Genomic DNA, 23694 nt, shown 5'->3' with positions numbered 1-23694 from the left:
GCTAGATGTTAGCCACAGCACTGTCCGCATCCAGTTGTCGCACTGTATGAGCGGTATCGACGAGCCGGCGAACCGCTGCGCGAGCGTCGAGCTCGGGCGACAGCCGGCCGAATCCTTGCCGGCAAATCGATGACGGCGGATAGAGGACGAACCAGTATCTGCATGCAGCACTGTGACTTTGTCGAGGCTGCGTGGGGTGCTCCCCAACCAATCCATGGCTTGGCGCAGCCACCGGTGGCCGGAAACGCCAAATCGGCGGCCGCGACAAACAGCCATGTATCTGCAACTTTCTGGCCGGTCGAGGTAGGAGGAAGTGATGGATGACAATCTCGAGCGTGTAGCGGCCCGCCGGCGTGATCCCGACGGCTGGTGTGGCCGGAATCGTTGGCGGTGGCCCGGCGGCGGTGGGTGGGGAAAAGCGCGGATGAAATGCCCCCCCCCCCCCCCACAACACACACACCACCAACCGCTACCGTTATATACAGGGCGCCGACGGGGCGAGGGGGAGAACCAGCGTTTTCGCGGGTTGGGGTGAGAATTTTGCCGCACCCCGCAAAAAAATTTACGGGTCGGACGCGTTTGTGGGGTCTGATCAAGCAGCATTTTCCGCGTAAACTCGTATTTTGGCGGTTATTTTGTGGGTTAGGGCATTATACGGGTGTGGTAGAGATGCTCTAATAGGATCAGCTGCGAGGGTGAATGGGAGGTTAGCAGCTGAAACACGCCATGTTCTTCTTCCTCGGGAGAATTTGAAATTCCCCTGTAGCTCGAAACCTAGATCTCGGTAGTTCACAGAAAGAGTACTTGACCTACCATGATACACACAACAAATTTGGAAGTCAAACTCCACACATAATCAACACTAGCCCTCGTCTACGATAAAGAAAAGAGATTGTACGAATAGTAATTTTGCGTTAGATCATATTAACCTTTTATCACCCTGACCTATGTGATGCAACTACTAAGAACGCAGTCGGACTAACAAGGGCAAGACAAAGCTTCAAACATGCAAATTGAGTGAATAATACATGTTGGCATCTCATGGAGATGTTGAAGTATACGTGGATTGCACAACCTTCTTAGTTTGGACTTTTTGTTCTACTGCTTGTTGCATCTGTGCATGAAAATGGTGTTGAAATTCATAGGAATTTTAAACATTTGCTCAAACCTCATGTTTTTACTTGTTTTGAGAAGTCCGATGCAGCATGCATCTTTATTTTTCCTAAGGAATCATTTCCTGTAAAATCCACACTCCCGTGGAGCATCCAAACAACTATGTTATACAATTCCTGCTCAGATTTCAAGATATGCCTTCCAATTCCAGTGTTTTGTATCATGTATTCCATACAGGCCCTAGCTTGTATGCGTGGTATACAAACAAATGCTAATACAATGGAACTGCAAAATACTTGGAAGAAGACAAATGCGCAGTCTGAACATCATTTGTCCCTTCTAGTCCAGTACAGCATGAGTACTTTGTACGCGTATATGAATGTGTGTATTGGTCATATAATCTACTGTACTTGGTAGAATGGAGGTGGCTAGTATATTCGTTCTGCTGTGGAGACAGGGCGAAGGAAGACAACGATAACAGTGATGTTGTCTTTGCTGCCCCGCGCTGAGGCCTCGGTAGCCAGCCTCTTGGAGCACATTCCAGGCTCTTTCACAGTGCCCTTGATGATGGAAAGGACATCCTCGTTGCCTACCACATCCCAGAGTCCGTCACTAGCCATGACCTACAGCACATCAAAATCAAATCAAGTTGCCACCGATGAATTCTTGATGCTACAGTCCACTGCATTCATTGCAACTTGTTAGCACCGACACTAGATATTTCTCACCAAGGTTCACGAGTATAGAATTAATTTTAAAAGACCTTATTACTAATGCATGCAACATTTTCTTTATGCAACTCAGGAACAGAACAATTTACATATTTGATCATCATATCCATGATCTTTTAAATCGTCAGATCCATGATATTTCCCCGAACATATGAATATCATCGATATGATGGATTAACCACTAAATTTTGCCTTCACTGTTTATACTGTTCCTTCTTACCCAGCTATCACTAAAGAATCTTTCTGTAAATACTTTGCCACAAAGTTTTGCCTTCATTTCACACCGGTATTAAATTTACGCCTATAATTTACTTGTCACGGGTCTTCTTCATTCAGGAAAAAAGACAACAAGAGAAGCTTTTGTATTTTAATTTACTTGAGTGCCTAGTATAAACACCCAATTCATAGGTTGCAATGTACAATTATATATTGCTAAGCATTGGTAACTAGCGCATGAAAGAAACACCATACCGAAGTAAGTACTTCAAGCTGATATAATGAAGAAATAAACATCAATGAACTAATAAGCACATGATATAATTGTGTAGTACATGTATAGAGCTTAATGTATTACAAAAAGATAAACTGAAAACAGCAACACAGGTAAAGCTAATGGGACAAACCAGGAACTCGTCATCAGCTGTTAAATCAGTTTCAGTTATCTCAGGCAATGCTGTCACTGCTGGCTTGAGATCGTCATCACCAATTGACCTTGTAACCTGTCAAGAAGAGACATTACTTTTTATAAACTACATTTTTTTCTGTAATTTTTTCTACAAGAACAGTTCTGAAGCATCATCTTATCAGCATAAATAGGATAAGAAATGATTTTGACGCAATTAATCGCACTGATAAATCTGTAGAGGATTTCCAAAATAAACAAATATGTCTGGGCGTGGGTTCCAGGGACTGAATCAGGCCCTGCTAATCTTTCTGCCAAAGAGATCAGATGCCTCGGCTCCTAGGGACTACCGCCTCATCAGCCTCATCTACATCTTCGCCAAGTTGGTGGCGAAGACGCTGGCCAGCAGGTTGTCGCCAAGGCTGGTGACTTAGGTTGAGAGCCAATGTGCGTTCATTAGGAAGCACTCCATACATAATAGCTAGGACAAACCAGGAACTCACCATCAGCTGATTAATTACCTGTATTGATATTGCCGATCCTGCCATGAATGAGAAGAAATGAGATGCTAAATTAGACCAAGTAGCTTTAGCGCATCTCCTTATTCCTCTATGCCAATCTACCTACCCCCAAACCCCATGAACCCTGGCAATTCATCCCCAAATTTCCCCATTTCGATTTCAGGGCATCACATCCCCCTCGAGTCAAGTTATTCGTTTGGCTTGCTTGCCAGCACCGTTGCTGGACCACCGAGCAGCTCGCATGTTGGGGTCTGTGACCAGTCAGAGACAATGGCCCATCTTCTTGTTAGAGTTATATTTATGGTGGCCTTTGGCCTCCTTTGTGTATATATGATGGCTTTTGCCTCCTGATAATATAATCAAGTTGCTATTCCAACATGGTATTAGAGCTTTAGGTTTTCTTTTCCAATCAAATCTCGCGCTGACGCTGCCGGTTGCCGTCGCTGTTCCTCCCACCCGCATGCTGCAGGCCTAGCCACTACATGATGTGCTCCGATGTGCTCCAGGTGAAGGCCGCCGTTCTGATCCCCATGGGCTCCATCGCTGCTGCTGCCCCCATCCATCCTGGTTCCCGTTCAGATCAGATCGGGCTGCAGCAAGTCCTTCAGATCAGGCTGCGCCTCCACCAGCAGCCACGCCTTCCTCCCCAACGCCGCGCGCTGTCGTAGGCGCCTGCATCTGGCATTCTAGCCCAGCCGCCGCATGCGCTTTCTCTGGGCTTGACGCCACCGACTTCTCCTGCGTCCGCCAAATCCCAGTGCCGGCTGCTGATTTCCCGCCGCCATCCGCCAGCTGTTCCTCTGCTCCTCCCGGTGTCTACCGCCCCCTGCCGTGGCCGCCGACTCCTGCTCCGCCCGTTTTTCATCGCCGCCGGCAGCTTGCCGCGGGCCTTTTGCACATCCGCCGCCGGCCCCATCGACGCAGGCGTCCACTACTGTAGTGGATGTGCGCTATTGTCTTCTTCAATCGACGGTTAGCAGTTGATCTGTTTTGAACCGGCTCAGCTCCTGTGGTCGGCTCGGCCCAGCTCCTGTGAACCGCCTCGGCTTAGCTCAGCTCCTGTGGACCACTCAGCTCAGCTCGTTCGACTGTTGTCCTACTCTCTGGCGGCGGATTTCGGCTTGGTTAGTTGCTTACAAAAACGAGCGCAATGTCTATCAACGGTGTTCCCTACATTGACCCCGTCTCACACATATCGGTGCTTAGTGCTCATCCGTCTGTGACATTGTCCCCTATGGCGTCCTCAGCAGGCTGTGTTGGGCGCTATTCGTCGACTCTTCTCACGGCTTCTGCCCGCGGTGGTGGTGTCTGCTCTACGCCGACTCCTCTCACGGCTTCCGCGCGTGGCAGTGACCGCTCTACGTCGACTCCTCTCGCGGCTTCCGCGCGCGGCTTTGACCGCTCTACGTCGACTTCTCTCGCGGCTTCCCCACGCGGCAGTGAACGCTCTACGTCGACTCCCCCAGTGGCTTCCACATGTGGCTCTACGTCGACTCACTACTTTCAGTCGACTCTACATGCGGCTTCCACAGATGGTGGCGATTGCTCATCGTCGGCAGGTGTTTCTATCTCGACCTCTTCCACCGTGTCCCTGTCTGCGCGTGATGTGCAGTTGTGATGCCTGCTTGCTGCTTGGGATTCTTCGCCGACAGATGCTGCAGTTTCTGTGACTGACTCTTCTGGCACTGAGAAACCACCTTCTACCCATTCAGGTACATCCCCATGGATTCTTGATACTGGAGCGTCTTTTCATATGACTTATGATTCTTCCACTTTGACCTCCATTTGACCTATTGAGTCTCCTTTTCGTGTTCTTATGGCTGATGGCACTCCCCGCCCTGTAGCTAGTCGAGGCACTCTTAGCACTTCTACATTTCATGTTCCCTCTGTCGCTCATGTTCCTTGACTTACCATGCAGCTCATATGTGGTGGTCAGATTGTTGACTCCAGTTGTAGGGTCATTCTCGACTTTGGTTCGTGTTCTGTTCAGGATCATCGCACGGGCGCTCTGCTTAGTGCTGGGCCTCGATGCTCCGATGGCCTCTGGGAGCTTGACTGGCTTCGTCTTCCCTCCGCTGCCACTGCCGCCAGTATCGCAACCCCTGTTGATGCATCTACCGGCTCTTTTCAGCAGTGGCATCATCATCTTGGCCATTTATGTGGTTCTCATTTCTCGTCTTTGGTTCACCACGGTGTTCTGGAGTCTATCTCCGGTAATGCTTCGTTGGATTGTCTGGGTTGTAGGCTTGGTAAGCAGATTCAGCTACCTTATCTGTTAGAATAAATCCGAGGTACGCGGTCGATCCACCGAGGAACAAGCAATCACAGCACAATGACGACATCGAGATTTGTTAACGAGGTTCGGCGAACTCGCCTACTCCTCAGGGCAATGACTACGGGCGCTCCTCCCCGAGATACCGCAACACCAGCCACCCGGGTGCCAGCACAAGCCACCAGCACCCCCTTGCGAGCCTATCGCTATCTAGTCATCATGGGTTACAACATGGGGTGCCTCCTCATATATAAGAGGCCAAGGGTACAACGTGTCCGACTCCGACACTACACGTATCCTACCCACACAACAACACCAAGTCCAAACGTAACCCAACTCGTACACAATATTCGACACAAACACAACATTATCCTCACAGTGAGTCAGTGTCCGAGACCCTTTTGATCTCGTTCACTCTGATGTTTGGGGTCCGGCTCCCTTCGCTTCGAAAGGGGGTTATCGCTACTATATTATCTTCATAGATGATTTTTCTCGATACACTTGGATCTATTTCATGTCTTCTCGTAGTGAGGTCTTATCTATATTGATGCGGCATACCCTACCGCAAACATGGCTAGTACACAAGTCATGATGAATAAGCCGGTCAATGACAAAGAGTTGCAGGCGACTGCGGTAGTCGTCGACAAAGGGGTGCAAACGGAGGATATTATGGATGAGGCGAAGACAGTGCGGGTCGACGAGACGAATGTCAGAAAGTTAGTTAACCGAGACAAGGACGACAAAATTATGGAGAAGATGATATATCTTAGCAAGGGAATAGATGGGAACTAGCGTATATTATGTGGTCCAGGTTTTTTGCCAATAATACAAAGGACCGCATGTTAATTGTGAGAAAATTGCTAGATTAGACGAGTCCATACAAGTGCATGCACGCACAACGTCGGGAAGGAATTGTTTGTTTTCTAATAATGGATTCAAAAAGGAATATCATGCATGTGTTTGGAGAAATAATAGGACGTGGAGAACATGGAGAATAAAAAGGAAAGGCCATGTATGCAACAGATTTGTTAGTTGGGTTTCATCGGATATAAAAACTCCAGTGCATGTGCTAGAAAATAGGAAGAGAAGGAGCCTGCACGTACGTGGAGATATGTTTCCAGATCGGCCGTCTATGTTCGTTTGGAAAAGGAAAACAAAGTAGCAAATTACAATGGATATGGCAAGGAGATCGGTTGCGCAAGTCACGCAAGGGATTGTACACCAACCGTTTTCCAATCAACTAGTATGGCCTGCGTGCCTTGGTTTGGCCGAACTCGTCTAAGTCGGTTTGTACCTAGGTTATATATATATTTGCTATCAAGACTTTTAGGATGAGGCTATTTTCTTTAGAGTTTAGACAGACTATGAAGCGGCCCTTTGGGCGTTCATCTTGTTTATTATTATGAGATTTTCTATCAAGAAAATTACACTTTGGCGAGAGGATTCTCATGATCGAGAGTTTGCTAGCTATTGGCTTGAGGTCCGTCGGCGACGACGGATTGCGTGTTGGTGACGTCGACGAGAGGTGCCTTGTTTGCCGAGGTATTGCTAGTCAGTTGTTGTTACCACAGTTTCAGGTTGCATGTATCGCTCGCGTAATTGAAAACTTTTATCAGTGAAATTTAGTCGTGGTTGTTGCATCGTGAAAGATCGGGCCAAATTAGCAGCGCGTCCGAGGTCGTGCTCTCATCATATATACAAAAAATATGTTGCCATGGTCCGTACCTAGTTTTCCACTCCTATTTGTGTTTTTCGCGCAGATTCAGCTGGTGAGTATATCTCCCATGCGTTGCGAGGATTCCGCAACGAGGATTCCTTGCTGAGCAGGGCACTCTTACTCAGTTCTCTTGCCCTGGTGCTCATGCTCAGAATGGTGTGGCTGAGCGCAAGCATCGTCACCTTGAGACAGCGCGTGCAATGATGATCCCACCTCACTTCTACTGCTCTACGGGGCAGTATTCATCTCGAGCGTCTTTCTGGTCGTTCTGTTGATTATTCAGCGCTTCGCTTGTTTGGTTGCGTTTGTTATGTTTTGCTTGCCCCTCGTGAACGCACCAAACTGACCGCTCGGTTTGTTGAGTGTGTTTTTCTCCGATACAGTGATGAGCAAAAGGGCTATCGGTGTTGGGATCCTGTCGGTCACGTATTTCTCGGGATACAACCTTTGATGAGTCTCGTCCCTTCTACCCGCGTCCATCCTCCTCGGCCTTTTCCATGAAGGACAACTCTTTTCTTATGTTTCCGGATACATCTCCATCCATGCCCAGTATTCCTACTCCTCGTCCCACTGTTGCAGATCCGACGTAGTTCTCTCTTACAGTTTCTTCTCCCTCATCGCATGACTCTCCACCTCCATCACCGATACCTTCCCCTTCTCCACCTTCATCGCCGATACATTCCCTGTCTCCACCTCCGGTGATTCCACCTCTTCCCTCCGTTCCTTTCCATTATACTCGTCGTCCACGTGTTGTGGATGAGTCTACTGATGTGTCATCTACTTCTGGTGTGTCGTCTTCCTCCTCTCAGTTGACTTATGGTCTTCGTTCTCGGCCTTGTCCGCCCCCTAACCGATATTCTCCTTCTCGCTATGGTCTTTCGACTATTCTTGAGCCGATTTCTTATCAAGATGTTGTTGTTCATCCTAAATGACAGTTTGCGATGGCAGAGGAGATTGCTGCCCTTGAACGCACTGGGACGTGGGATCTGGTTTCTCTTCCTCCCCGTGTTCATCCCATCTCTTGTAAGTGGGTCTTGTGGCCCGTGGCTTTCAACAGGAGCATGGTCATGATTACGATGAGACTTTTGCTCATGTTGGCCACATGACCACTGTCCGCACACTTCTCGTCGTGGCCTCTAATCGCCACAGATCCGTGTCTCAGCTTGATGGTAAGAATGCCTTTCTTAATGGTGAGTTGTGTGAGGAAGTTTATATGCAGCCACCACCTGGGTATTTAGTTCCTGATGGCATGTTTGTTGTCTTCGTCGCTCTTTCTATGGCCTTAAGCAAGCCCCCCGCGATTGGTTTAAGCGTTTTGCCTCTGTGGTCACTGCAGCCGGTTTTTCGCCCAGTGCTCATGATCCAGCGTAGTTTGTCCACCTTTATGCTCGTGGTCGCACTCTTATTCTTCTATATGTTGATGACATGATCATTGCGACGATTCTGAGTACATTGCCTTCGTCAAGGCCCGTCTCAGTGAGCAGTTTCTTATGATGTGTTAGAATTGTGTCGAATATAGTGTACAAGGTAGGTTACAGTTGGACTTGTAGTTGTATTGTGTTTAGATAGGATATGGAGTCGTGTCCTAGTAGGACACTTGTATCCTAGGCCTCTCATATATAGCGGGGTAGACACACGATGTAACCTATGCCAACATAATAGCACAGGAACGCAGGGGAAGCCGGCAGCATGTGCCGGCATCTAGGGCGACCGGGTGCGGTATTGTAGCGGTGTCATGGGAAGGAGCGCCCATAGTCAGGCCCTGGGGATGTAGCCATATCGGTGAACCACGTTAACAAATCTCGGTGTCGTGCTCGTCTGATTGTTGGTTCCTCGGATGATCGACGGTATGTCTCGGATTTATTCTGACAAGTGGTATCAGAGCTAAGGTTATTTGAAGATCATGGATTGTTGATTAGAGGAGGAAAAGCACTCGGCGTGGATCAACATTGTTTGTATGGAAGACATAGTCGTAGAGCAACTTGTGCGGACAAGGGCCGATCCTACAGGTTAGCGTTCTTTTCTGGAATTGCAATAAAAGGCATAAGCATCGGCGCATTCTTTCAGCGAGACCTGATAGCTACGATGGGGAGCGTGTATGTGGCGGCAATAGTGATTGTGCAATCAACGGCTGGGGCAGATCGATTCGATCTGGGTGGTCAGGCAGTTGCGCGTGAGGCACGCGACCCTGTGGAGCTGTGCACTTGGTACGCTGTGCGGGCCATGGACGGGATGCTTTTAGCTGAATACGCTGGAGGCCAGATGTGTGAGTCACGAGATTTGTTTTGGAAACAAAAGGGACCGAGTCCCAGGAGTCGTGTTCTCGTCTCTGTTAAACGGAGACCTACACGCAGGTAGCAGCGATAGCAGCCGATAAGAGAGACAAAGGCACGAGGCAGTCAGATAAAATCAGCAGATGAAATCCATTGATTGATACGCATCCATTGGAAAGGCAAGGACGAAGACAAAGCAAAGCAAGCATCGGGCATTGAGCCAGTAATGACGTGAAGACCAACAAGATTCTTTTGAATATGCAACTACTAGTGTACTCGATGTACTTGGACATCACGTGAGGAAAGCTCAGTTAATTTTTTCGCAGGGTCAGTCGTACGAAGAACCAGGGCGCCAACGGGTACCATGTTTGAGGTGAAGTTCAAGGAATTGAAAACCTTGGGTTATGGCAGACAAAGGTGGAAAATTTTGTTGGCACAATAGGGATGCTTGAAGACGTTGCGGGAAGTCATGTCAGTTAAGATGGAATTATCATGTGATGGATGGAAATTCACAGAATGATTTGGGAGCTTGGGCCGGACTAGACAGTCTGATGGATCGACGCAAGTTCGTTGGTACAGAAGACGGTGGTGGGATCGCGACAACGACATAGGAGCGTGAAGCTGATGGTGACCGTCTTCTGGGCATGGAAACACGTGGCGCGGGCCCGAGGGTTTGTGCGGCTTCGACAAGACTATGGCGCGGGGTTGATTCAAGACGGTGCGCACATGAGAGCTTGAAGTCGACAGAGCGCAAGGGTGGACTGATCATCTACCATGGAGTCATGTTGAAGGTGGAGCTGGATTGAGGGGCTACGGTGTAAAAGATCTAGAGAATCGAAGCCTATTCAGGCGGGAAAAAAGCAAGAGGCACGTAGTTCGGACTGGAGCCTAGTGGTCTAACGGAAGTGTGAAACTCGTCATCGATCAGCGATGATCGGTGGCATTCTGCAGTGGGGTTGAGTCATGTGGGTTCGCGACCCTTGAGACTCGACCAGGACAGCGGAGGCTTGACGCGGTAATAGCGGTGAGGCATGCGGTATGCACGGCATGGAGACGGGCCAGGGCTCTGGTGGTCATACATGTGGTGAGACAACTGCGAATTTGGCTCGAGATGACTACAAGCAATGGTGAAATTCCTTCAAGTTTCAGACAGACGGTCAAGGAAGAGAAGTGATGTTGAGTTCAGGTAACTCTTATGTGTGACACCCAATATGTGAGTTGTTCACTTTCACGCAGGTCAGTGATCAGTGTGTGATGGCGTTGGACGGATACTCTGGAAGTTAGGAGCACAGACTAGAGTAAAGAGGAACTTAATTTTGCTCGAGCATTGACTGTGATCAAGAAAAGAAGGGACTACAAGTTGCAGGTGGAGTCATATGGAGTCTTTGGAGTAGCAGCCGTACTCATGGGATAAGCTCAAGTCCAATGTACATGAAAGTTTGACGCATTGACGAATTCAAGGTGGTGGAGAATATTCACCAAGGTGGAGTTTGTTAGAATTGTGTCGAATATAGTGTACAAGGTAGGTTACAGTTAGACTTGTAGTTGTATTGTGTTTAGATAGGATATGGAGTCAGTGTCCTAGTAGGACACTTGTATCCTAAGCCTCTCATATATAGCGAGGTAGACACACGATGTAACCTATGCCAACATACACAGGAACGTAGGAGAAGCCGGCGGCATGTGCCGGCGTCCAAGGCGACCGGTTGCGGTATTGTAGCGGTGTCATGGGGCGGAGCGCCCATAGTCAGGCCCCGGGGATGTAGCCATATCGTGAACCTCGTTAACAAATCTCAATGTCGTGCTCGTGTGATTGCTTGGTCCTCAAATGATCGACGGCACGTCTCGGATTTATTCTAACATGTTGATCTTGGTCCTCTTCGTTACTTTCTTGGGACTGAGGTTTCCTCCACCTCTGATGGCTTTTTTATTTCCCAAGAAAAGTATCTCCAAGATCTTGTTTGTGCGGCTCTTAGTGATGAACGCACTGTTGAGACTCCTATGGAGCTCAATGTTAACCTCCGCTCTTCTGATGGTGAGCTCTTGTCTGATCCGACGCATTATCGTCATCTTGTTGGGAGTCTTGTCTATCTTGTTGTCACTCGTCCGGATATCTCCTATTTTGTCCATATATTCTGAGTCAGTTTGTTTCCGCTCCCACTTCAGTTCATTATAGACACCTTCGTGTTCTACGATATCTTCGTGGCACGATCTCTCATCGTCTTTTTCCCCGTTCCAGTTCGTTACAGCTCCAGGCCTATTCGGATGCTACGTGGGCTAGTGCGTGGGCTAGTGATCCTTCGGATCGCCGTTCACTTTCTGCTCATTGTGTCTTTCTTGGTGGTTCTCTTATTGCCTGGAAGACGAAGAAACGGACTGCAGTTTCCTGTTCGAGCGCAGAGGCCGAGTTGAGAGCTATGGCTCTTCTGACGACGGAGGTGACTTGATTACGATGGTTACTGGAGGATTTTGGTGTTTCTGTTACTACACCTACCACCCTCTTGTCCGACAGTACAGGTGCTATCAGTATTGCACGAGACCCCGTGAAGCATGAGCTTACCAAGCATATCGGTGTTGATGCTTCTTATGTGCGCGCTGCTATGCAGGATCATGTTATTGCTCTTCAGTATGTGCCCTCTGAGTTACAGCTAGCGGACTTCTTCACGAAGGCCCAGCTCCAAACTAAGTCTTGTGGATCCACCATGAGTTTGAGGGGGGGGGGGGGGGGGGGGGGTGTTACAGTTATATTTATGATGGCCTTTGGCCTTTTGCATTCTGGCCTTTGGCCTCCTCTGTACATGCGTTCTGCCCTTTGGCCTCCTCTGTACATGTATATATGATGGCTTTTGCCTCATGATAATATGATCAAGTTGTTATTCCAACACTCCTAACCTCCTATTCTTTCTCCTTCCATAATCTTGGTCACTTGGTGCATCTGGGAGCATCGCAGCGCAATCATCTTTGACGACGGTCAACTCAGCTTAGCTCATCTATTTGACACGATCAAGATGGAAGCCATCAATGGGTGACAGCGGGGCGAGGGGTCTGGTGGCTTTGCTCCCGGCGAGGGCGGTGTCTAGTGATTACAGGTGTCATGTTGTAATTCACCCGGTGTTGCCCTTCTTAGTGCTTGCACAAACTCTTCTTTCTATCAATATGCATCAAGATGCAAGGCTTTTGCATTTTCTCAAAAAATAAATAAATAGAGTAGAATAATCTACATCAGGCGAGTTCTGCATCCGTAAAGAAATCTTCAAACATACTTTCCATGTTGAATGTGAAGATCTAGGTGATGCATAACTACTGGAAATAGAAGATGAGAAAATGTAAGAGAAACTGCATACATTTCCAATAGGAGCATGCTTTACTTTGAACTACACCTAAGTTACAGCTGGAAAAGCTTTTGTAGGAAGAAGTTTGCAAGGTAAGGTAGCTCATCTGTTATGTCAAATTGGATTCAAAGGTTTTATAAGCGAAGTAAAGGTGTATTTATATAACTGGGTCTTAAACATTCGATAGGACCGTTTTGAAGTAGATATTTATGTGCTTCATCACAAATTATAGCACAGGACATCTAGTGTGAAGCATTCAGCAAGCATATATAGTCAATCTTCCCAGTTTTGCTGCTGCCACGGACAGATTGCTGGGATTTCTTACTGTATGAATATGTATGTAATTATCTGACTTTGAAGTGCTAAACAGTCCAAGAGGCTATTTACAACATAAATAAAGTATAAACAGAAATAGGTGGGGCTATCATACATTGACCGTTTACCATTGAACGTTTCCTTCAAATTAATTGACAAACAAAAAAGCTTAATCTCAACTTATGTGGGAGCTAGATTAAGTTACTAATCTCGCAATATATCTATTCATTTGCCATAAACTGGGGCTCCTTGATTTCCAGTGCATAAATTAAAAACATATTTGAATATGCTTTTCAAAATTTCTAGTTTCTGGGTGGGTACCCCCAGACCCCAGTACACTCCGCGTTCTTAACCTTCAAAATAGTCTAAAACAAACCTCAAACTTTCAAAACCTTCCCTTTAATCCTATGTGGCTCCCACGTATCGATGCGGATAATCCTCACCACCCTTCTTAACCAAACAGAGTACTGGATTAGTTTTCCTGAAGACCTAAACCAGTCATTGTGTGCTAATGGCGCTAGGCCTGCTCGAGGTGGACCCTGGCCCGAAGAGGCGAAGGGCTCGATGGAAGCCACATGCCAAAGGCAGGCAGGAAAAAAACTGGGAGATAGGTTTTTTCTTTAGAGGGAAATTGATTTATTTAGTCTCTGCTTCATGATAAGATATGAATGCAATCTATTTTATAGGGATGGCTAAAATTAAACCTAAGAAAAGGAACTAATCAATCAAATCATAGAGACAATAGTAATTAAGTAACTATTGCCTTGCCCCTTGGTGGCCTCCTATTGGGATGTACGGATATGACATGATAGCTATAATCTTGAATCTCGACAAAAAAATTAACCCTGTAGCTGCAGATGCCGTGTTAGTTAGAACTCAACATGCATTAGATTAAGATTTGTTCCTTTCCTTAATCATGTTATATGTCGGATCTCACAGAACACTTAAGTATACCTCCAAAGTGGAAATTAACTTTAGATGTGTTTTAATAGGTGTTTCTGCAATGTAGTACATACCACAGAAACATGATGTTTTTTTTAAGAAACAGTAAGATATTTGTTGCTAAATGCAAAAGGTTGATCAGTTCAGTGTGCTCAAGTCGGTACATGTGTGAGAAAAAGCAAAACAAAGTGAGCACCTGAAGAGCAGCTGCACCAACTCGCCATGTATCTATTTGCCATCTGACTTCAGCCCCTTCCTTTATAACACGCTCTCTTTCCTTGGGGCAACTAGCAACATGATCCTATCAAAACAAAATAAAAAGGAAATTGCATTATATACTAATTTGTACTGTGAGAAAAGAAAAGAGAATTGATGCCAACCCTAGTCACAGGAAATGGTTTGCCAGCACGGCTGAGAATTGCTCGGCAATCACCAGCATTTGCTACAAAAAGTTTGTTTCTCACTATCAATGCTGTCACTGCCGTGCAACCAGGATGCCAGTCTTTCTGGATTATCCTTTTTGACTTCCGGTGAGCAATTAACTCTTCTCTAAATGCTGTGTCACTCCTTACAAATGCTTCTGCAAGGGCATCAATCGGGCTACACAGAACAACAAATCCATGAAAATTAAGAACAGAAAAAAAAGAGAGAAGTGCATATTTAAACCCCCGACACTTGCCCTAGTCTAATTTACAACCCCCAACTCCAATATCGTCTACATTACAACCCCGAAATCTTAAAACCGGCCAGGATTCAACCCTCCCCTCCCTGTTGACCGGTTTTGACCCCTTGACCATCCAGTTAGCAAAAAAAGTTCAAAATTTCCAAAAAAAATCCAGGAAAGAAGTTTAAAAAACTGGAAAATAAAAAAAAAATCAGGGCTGTATTCTGAAAAATCTGTAAAATCAAAAAAAATCACAACCTTTTCAAGATGCTTAGTATTGTTTTCTTCATTTAATAGAATTTTTTTCTGGGAAAAATTTTTTTTGACTAAATTTGGGCAGAAAATTCTGCAAAAAATGGGTTCTTACTTTTTATTTTTATTTTACAATTTTTTTGTTTTTTCCAGTTTTTTTATTTATAGATTTTTCCCATTTTCCCTGGGTGCTTTTATTTTTACCGGTTTTTTCTGGAAATTTTAATTTTTTGCTGATGTGGTTTGCTGGCTGGATGGTCAATGGGGAGGGGAGGGTTGAATCCTGGTTGGTTTTAAGAGTTGGGGGCTGTAATGTAGACGCGGTATTGGAGTTAGAGGTTTTAAATTAGACTAGGGCAAGAGTTGGGGGTTGAAATATGCACTCTCTCGGGAAAAAAATAGATAGTTTGTATTCAACCCGAACCTGGCAGTGTGTCCAAATTGCTTGAGAAATCCAGGAACTGCTCGGACAGAAAACTCAGCAGCTGCCGCACCTGTAAGAATATTGTGTAATGTATGCTAATGCAAACCTGGTAAAAATCAAAACGTAGACTTAAGAAACACTGAACCTCTGTGTCCATCAAAAATGCCAAAGGAATGCACGTCTTTTTCTTTAGACATGCAGGTAAGCATAAAATGAGTATCTTCCATTGTTTCTCTTCGTCCACATGTTGCAAAAGATCCCCAGCTCAAAGTTGGACGATACACAGAGACAGAGGACTGATCAAATGAACTAGACCAAGGATTCACTGCGTAGTCTAATTTGTTTGCTTTCTTTGTTAACAGTTCCCCTTGGTTAAACCAGTTTAATGCTTCTTGATAATGGTGTACTTCTGCCTTCCTGTTTCGACTCAAGTTCACTGAACCAGATGATAGAGGGCAAGAATATGTAACTAAATGCTTCTGTATTACATTTAACTCTTCAATTATATCTCCAAATGATGGTCTTCGTTCAGGATCAGAATCCCAGCTGCACTGAATAAGTGACAAGAGACTTGGTGGAGAGCCAGACTCTGGAAGGGCCAGAGCAGGGCGCAATCCTTGAGAAACAACAGCTGATGTAAGTTGCTGTTCAGTGTAAGTCATTTCAAGAATGGTGTGTGCCTAAAGAAAGATAGAGCGAGCTGTTATTTGCAGAGAACATAAAATGCTCAGCTTAGCTAGCCATAGGTAACTATAATTATGATGTGGGTCTAGAGACTAGCATGATGTGGTCAAGTAGCTCCATATGGATATGTGCATTTTATATCACATATCTGAGCCCATCAATGCATTTTCACCCAGCAACTTCTTTCAGTTGTTCACCGCAGATTAAAAAGCAGCCAAGCCTACCTAACCTTTGTGTATATTGCATGCTGAACTTGCCCAGTCCTGGATCAAATCAAAGCGGGTTGTGGGAAAAGCTAGCTAATACTTAGTTTTCGTGTCGAAGGGAAGGGTGACTAATGGAGAAGTCAGCTTCACCAGAGTTCAATTTTCAAGATGGATGGAATTAATTGATCTTCGGCTGATGCATGTGCAATGCACGTGAACTCCACGCCGAATGGGATCTTCACCAGAGTTCGATTTTCAAGATGGATGGAACTAATTGATCTTCGCCTGATGCATGTGCAATGCACGTGAACTCCATGCCAAATGGGATCAACCTGCCAGTCAAGCAAAACTAGCCAGGCCGCAAGCTTCAGAACTGTGACGAACCACATAAACAAGCTGTTGGGTGAAAATGTGCAATTTACATGTTTATGGACTTACTTGACCAAACCACAAGTTTAGGGATCTACCATGTGATTACTCCATTTAAGAGTTCTATACTGGCTGGCCTTTTAAATGTTAGATTAGGAAGAAATCATTAAAACAAAAACAAAAAAACTAATTTGATAGAATACCAAAGCAATCATACAAAACACAAATAGTCCATAGTATGGCTGTTTATGAAATGAGCCACAACACTGGAGCTATTGAACAAGCAACAAAAATGAACCTGTGCTTCTGCTCGCAGATCAGTGTAAGGCACAACACCAGTAAGAAGCTCGCTGTAAAATGATAAAATTAAAAGGGAAATCAGGGAGTAACATCTAAAAATACAAAATTATAAATATCTTCTGTTATGGAGCATGAACTATCTGCCTAAAACATGACAACAAATTCCTATGGCAAACCTGGCCCGGTGGTTATGGAAAAATAAAAGGGGAAGAGGAGAAAATAGGTAGGGGAGTATGAGAATAGCCCCTTAGAGATGGGAGATTTAGTAAAAAAAATTGGCTCCAAATAAATCTCATTAGGGCACCAAGAGATGAGAACACCAGGAGACACAAAAATATTGCTTCATCATAATTGATCTTTTGCAACGTGATTTTGAAACCGATGGTTTTTGCAATGTCACTAATTGTTACTGTGATTTAGTTTTGTTTTCATGTTATTCACCTACTTTCCCTCGAAATTAATGGGCATACACATATATAACCCAAGAAACCTCAATTAGACATGTGTATAACATCACTTTAATATCCAAACAAAAAATGAATATAAAGTCAATGTGCTTTGACAAAGAAAAGAGAACGCGGTACTCGAAATAACATAATTTTTCAGTAATAGTTATTCCCCTGAACACAGTGTGAATGCAGCACTAATGACATGCCACAGAAGTGCCACACTAACGTCATTATCCAACATGTGTTTGACACGATATATGACGTCAAGTACAATATGCAACATGGATTTATGTGGGATATGGCACTCCCTCCAATATAGATATGGTACCTGCACTAATCTAAAATCTTCTGAGATGTCAAATTGTGGATAAAACGAGCAGTCATAGAAGCGACACCAGTTGAAGCATTCGGTCAACAGGATATAGATACAAAGATTTCATATTTTTTTCAGGCAATGTAGTATGGACTGTAATTATATGACAGGAACAATTGGATAGGGCCGGTTTAAATTAATTCCATAAGAAAAATGTCTTACTTTATTGATATTGCAAAGCTGTAAACATCTGATTTTTCTGTATGTAAATCCTTTCTCAAAATTTCTGGTGCCATGTAAATTAGTGTCCCAACCATATTCTTTTTATAGAAACCACCGGTAGGCTTGCCAGATGATTTCCAGTTCTCAGCTGAAACACTTTTAATATCCTTCTGGTACATAGCCAAGCCAAAATCAGCTAGATGTGGAAGGAGGTCTTTATCTAGCTGTACAGAATTATAGAAAAATCAATGCATTAAAAAAAGATAAGAAAATCCTTATGTGCTCAAAGAATGTAATTCAACAGTCTGACAACTGTCTGACACAAAGATACAAGAAAAATGCAAGGACATACCAAAATATTTGCTGGTTTTATATCTCTGTGCACTATCCCAAGAATTTGTAGGTATTGGAGAGTCTTTGCTGTAACAGTACAGTGTAAAGCAATGTCAAATTGGTAATTCAAGTGTTTTGCAAGAGCTGACATCCAACACTGATTAGATCCAGCATAATGTTACCTAGAAAGAATAAAGAAAATTAAGCCATGCATTACTATTTCTGAAATAGATAAACATCGGTGCTTCCTATAATTAACCTCACTGCTTAGTCGATCTAGTCATTGTCTTTGTATTTTATATGGTGAGAACATTATTTTCTGTTTAAGTCTATTTAAAATTACAACGAATCTGTTCTTGCTTAACTTTGGTACTACATGAACTTGCCTTGTTATTGAAGCAACATAACAGAACAACTTAGTACATAAAAAAAGTTGTACAGTGTGCACAGTGATGTGTAAAAATCTTCCTAAAGTACCAGGGTCAAAAAGAAGTGCAAGTGAAAGTACAAGGTTCTCTTATTTGGACTTAAATGCTACCAACAGTTTTTGTCGTTTATTCACCCTGGGATATGGTGAGATCTGAAGGACTGGAATATCAACAAAGATTTGGTCATGGACAGGGGTGCGTAGAAGTTAGCTATCCACGTGCCAGAACCACGACTTGGTTTCGATATCTTATGGGTTTCAACTCTAGCATACCCCCAACTTGTTTGGGACTGAAAGGCTTTGTATTCACCCTTGGATAAGAATTAACAGATGAAACTGCTAAAAATACCCCCGAGTCAAGAAAAGAGATATGTATAAAAAACGTGTAGAAAATATATTCAAGAAAACAGATACATGTGATCGTTTACAGCTATGTACAAAAAGTATAATTGCAGGTAACGCAAGCTTCTAAAAAACTGGTTCTGCATAAAACTCAAACCAAGATATACACTTTATTCTAACAGCTGAAAACATAATACTCCCTCCGTCCCAAATTACTTGTCTTAGATTTGTCTAGATACGGATATATCTAGACACATTTTAGTGTTAGATACATCCGTATCTAGACAAATCTAAGACAAGATTTTTGGGACGGAGGTACTACCTCTCTCTCAGTTTACAGGGCGTGCGCGTACCTCTAGGTCGTCAATTTGACTAACCTAATACAAGTCATGTATTACAAAAAATATACCAATATAAACTTCAGATGTTCTATTTCCAAACGGTGTAATTTTTGTGTTATATAGTTTATATTAGGGTAATAAAATTAGCGACCTAGGTATACGCGTAGGACTTGTAAACTGAAACGGAGGTAGTAATATATGTTAAACACAAACTCAAGGAAAACTATAACTGTAACAAACTGGGACCTAGATAGCTGGCAATCGTGACCACTTGCTGGATAGAAGGGCTCCACTCCTCAACATGTATCTTGTCTGCTAAGTTTGGAGGCTCAAAATATTCGAAGAACATCAAGTAATTTGGAGGACGTGCATGTGCTGCAATGAGTTTCGCCAACCCTGGATGATCCAGCTCACTGCATAAAAATTGAAATCCACAAATTAATCCAAGAAATTAGAGAGCAGCTAATAGTAATCCTAAAAGATGTTAGCAGCTTCTTCAGGATATAAGAATCATTTCTGACCAAAAGTTGAATGCAGCAGTAACCAGAGTTCATATTATCACGATGTAGATCATAGTGTCGGCCCAGTGGGAACCAGGGTACCACGGGCCACCTGGCTACGGCCCAGGAAAGGCCGCTTGGCCCAAGTTATAGGGCGGCCCACCAACGGGCGCCACGAGCCAGCAGTCTCGCGAGGGGCTCCCTCTCGCGAAGGACTTCACCGATTCCACCACCACTACAGGCGGCCTTGCGAGGCGCCCTCTCTTGAGGCCTCCCGAGGAAGCCTGCAGAGCGGGTGCCGCCTGTCACGTGGGTGACGTTGATAACGCAGGCGCCAGCCTGCGCGGCCAGGACAGTTTCCCCTTTGGTGCTAAGGGAGCAGCTGTGCCAACCTGCCCCCAAAGCAAGTCCCAAGGGTTTCTCCTTTGTTGATAGAAGACCAAGATGGTGGAGCGGCAGGACGGAGGTCATCGTGGAGCCCCTGGCGCGTCATGGATAGCACCTTTTGCAGGCAAAGACCACCTTTCGTCAGGAGAAGCACCGGCGCCTGTCCCCTTTCAAATGCCGCCCTGTCGTAGCCCTTTCCCTCTCATATTTTCGAGGAAGAGGCCCAAGGCATCTATTTAAGGGGCAGTGTGGCCACCATAGCAAGGGATCGGCTCATCGCCTCCTGCCAAAACCCTAGCGCCATTGCTAGCACTCTCGAGCTCCGGCTCATCTTGTAGCTCCAGGAGCACAGTCCACAAGCAAATACAACCAAGCAGGAGTAGGTTATTACACCGCAAGGTGGCCCGAACCTGGGTAACTCTCTGTGTCCTCGCCATGCCTAGCTCATAGCCTCATAGACACAAAGCCAGGCCCCCAGATCTTGAACCAGGGTTTTTGGAGGATTTCCCATGGCTCAGAATCAATCCCCCGACACATAGTATTGAACGATATTAAGATACTATGTGAGAGAAAAGATATGAATCACGCCATGTATCATAATCTGATGCTACCACTATCATATCGTGCTAGAGATCAAAGCGCCGTTAGAATCGTGAAACATATCAGGTATTAACCATGAGGTGTATTAAGCATTTAATATTATTCTTAGACCACTATAAAAAATAATCAGATTGTTCTTGGACCATGAGGTGTATTATGTCAATATTAAATGTTTAATACACATCATGGTCTAAGAACAATACAATTAAAGAGCCGTTAAAATAATTTGTCCTCCATAAATTATTTTTGTAATTTATAAAATAATTATCTTTAAATATACAAATTTCATGACATCGGTGATCCTACGATACGACATTGCCAACAAAAAACGAGAGTACCTACTATCCCCGTACCAAAATCTTGGCAACAACCACTAACAAAACACGCCTTTCATTACAGTTTGGAACCATACATAATATTGCATGCTTTCTACAATATAGAACTTATTATTCGTTATGAGAATAACATGCTGCAATGTTATTCCAGTCGTGTGAGCAGAGCTCTAATGAACGCACAACTTGGGTTCAATTTTCTATGCCAAGCTTTTAGCTCCTACAACTAGATGGCAGCACAAGCACACTAGCTCATCCTCTCCATAATTCCCAATCAGACGTCTCTTGCAAGCTAGCAAATGCGCATCAATTTTGAGCAATGGCTTCCCTTGCAGCCATTGGAAATATGGGGAATTTGTTAGACAATAACGCATGCGCGCTGGAGTAGTGAAAGAGAGACTACCGACCATAGAAGCTGGAGCTGGTAATGGAACTTATCGAGGTCGTCGGAAGTGGACAACACGGGCTTCTTCGCCGCCGCACGCTCGCCCCCCAATCGCACCTCGTACACCGTGCTCTCCGACCCTGCACGGCGCCTCATGTGACGCCACATCGTCGTACCATTTCCCCTCCCCCCGTCGCCACACACCATTCCTCACAAATCAAAACAATGGGCGGGGGAGGAGGGGGGGAGGAGAAAGAAGGATGGGGCGGGGGTTACCTCGGGCGATGGGGGAGAGAAGGGAGAAGGACGCGGCGGGGAGGTGGAGCGGGATGGCGTCGCTACGGCAGCATCCGCGCACGCAACGGTTGGTATCCTCCGGCGGCACCTCCAGCAGACCCATCGGCGCCGCCTCGACCTCCTCGTCGGCGCTGTGTCGCCTGGGAGATGAGTTAATTGAATCTCGACTGGTGTGGGTGGGGAAGGGAAGACGGCGTTGCGACGGAAAGGCCAACGGTTCGACTGTGACTGGATCTGTTGACTTGCTTGTTTCCAACAGCATCTCCAAAAGCATTCCTAAACGCATATTTTATTATTATTATTTTGAGATACGCAAATTGCGTAACTTAGCTTATACTCTCTCCGTTTTAGTTTTAGATATATCCATACCTGCGACAAGTAATTCGGAACAGAAAAAGTAGAAGAGAAAAAATAATGTACAAGAATATTTTGTACACAGCCAACAGCCACATGCCGACTGAGGCCGCGCAAAACTCCAACTCCACACGCTACATTAACTCCTCACAAAATGATTTCAACTCCACGTCCTCCCGCTATCGCCCAAGTGCGAAGTTCATCTAGAATCTTATTAACAAGATCTGTAACCAACATTGGTATGGCCACCGAGCGGAAAACCCGATCATTCATTTGCTTCCATAAGTGCCAGCACACAAGCATCACCATACTATCAAAAGCTTTGCGGTTTTCCTTGTCAAGTCGTTTTCGGTTATTGCCCCGCCATAACTCCAAATTGTCGTTCACCACTGGTGTTAGGGCGGGATCAGTCCTCGTGCTGGATAGAATCTTATGCCACACTTGACGCGAGTAACGCACTGGACCAGCAGATGATGAACGTTATCCTCCTCCTGGCCACATAGGTAACATGGCGAGGGGTTATCCTGCAACCCATGACGAAGCCTCTGATCGGATGTCCATATTCTATGTTGAATAGTGAGCCACATGAAGATCTTGCAAGTGAGGGGTGCCCAGCATTTCCATAGCCACCTCGCATAGGTCACCTTGATCGCACCTTTGAAGAGCATTTGGTAGGCGGGGGCCGAAGTGTATACTTGCTTGGCATTCCATGGCCAAACCACCTCATCTTGCTCATTGGGATTAAGCTGTGCAACAATTGCGATCTCCCAAAGCCTGATAAATTGCACAAGCTCCTCCGTGGATAACTCTCCTGTGATATTTGAGGTCCAGCGGTGGATGAGCAGTCGATCGTGCACTGTCCGCTTGTTCACTATTTGCGTGCGAACCTTACCCCAGATGTTCGGAGCTATCTCCGTGGCTGTCACACCTCCCATCCATCTGTCTTTCCAAAACAACATCTTATTTTTGTCCCTAAGTTTCCAGTGGACCAGACTGTCAAAGGTCGCCTGTACTTGTGGATCCTTTGCCATCGGGAGTCCATGCCACGATCGGCTTGAATTAGTACGCCTAAGCTACTTCCAACGCAATCTTAAGGCCGGGCCTTGACGGTTTAAATCTAGCAACCCGAGTCCACCTAGCTCCTTGGGCCCGCACACTCTTTGCCATGCCACTAAGCACTTCCCTCCGTGGATCGCTTCTGATCCTTCCCAGAAAAACGCCCTGCAGCGCTTGTTCACTACGTGAATAGTAAACGCTCTGCATATTTTATTATTGAATATCCAATTCGGCTCATCTACATTACGTGAAACAGTAAATTCAAAAAAGTATTAAAAATGTCAAAAAATTCAAAAGAAGATTGTGATGAAAGATGATTGAGTGTGTGATGTCCGTGCCAATTTTAGCTTATTCAGACATCTGAGTAGCTCTCAGCAAAAATGGGTCTGAACAGTGCAAAATAGTAAACTTCACATACCTCAGTTTGTAACTTTTTTTCTGAGAGTTTGTCAGATGTTCAAATGCGCTGAATTTTTGCACGAACATCACCTAAAAAAACTTTTTTCTTTTACTTTTTTTGCCAAATTTACTTTTCACTTCCAGGCTCTTCTGAGCCCGGAGCCAAAATGCCCACTCCTATTTTTATGGCCTTATTTTTGGGCTTTCGGGAAAACCAACT

The 23694-nt window shown here is 45.1% G+C and overlaps 1 protein-coding gene across 4 annotated transcripts; it reads right to left on the bottom strand.

The window, feature by feature from the left end:
* Nucleotides 1-1278: 1278 nt before the first annotated feature.
* Nucleotides 1279-21888, bottom strand: LOC125543945 (protein kinase family protein / protein phosphatase 2C (PP2C) family protein). Of its 4 annotated transcripts, none has more exons than XM_087547021.1 (12): nucleotides 21645-21888; nucleotides 21391-21508; nucleotides 19411-19577; nucleotides 18074-18141; nucleotides 17722-17945; nucleotides 16736-16787; nucleotides 15324-15858; nucleotides 15179-15248; nucleotides 14303-14438; nucleotides 14035-14139; nucleotides 2468-2563; nucleotides 1279-1736 (listed from the first exon to the last, which is right to left on the bottom strand). In XM_087547021.1, exons 1-12 carry the CDS (start codon nucleotides 21766-21768, stop codon nucleotides 1542-1544), a joined length of 1890 nt encoding a protein of 629 aa, XP_087403147.1. In that variant the 5' UTR covers nucleotides 21769-21888; the 3' UTR covers nucleotides 1279-1541. The 4 variants fall into 4 exon arrangements, with proteins under 4 accessions (XP_087403147.1, XP_048563412.1, XP_048563414.1 ...); XM_048707455.2 differs by having other exon boundaries at nucleotides 14219-14438; nucleotides 21645-21886; XM_048707457.2 differs by lacking the exon at nucleotides 21391-21508 and having other exon boundaries at nucleotides 14219-14438; nucleotides 21645-21803.
* Nucleotides 21889-23694: the final 1806 nt, after the last annotated feature.

This window comes from Triticum urartu, chromosome 3A (genome assembly GCF_056163025.1).
Source record: "Triticum urartu cultivar PI428250 chromosome 3A, HENAU_Tu73, whole genome shotgun sequence".
Lineage (NCBI taxonomy): Eukaryota > Viridiplantae > Streptophyta > Magnoliopsida > Poales > Poaceae > Triticum > Triticum urartu.
Note: the sequence above shows the minus strand (reverse complement) of the source record. Positions and strands in the feature narration are given on the sequence as shown.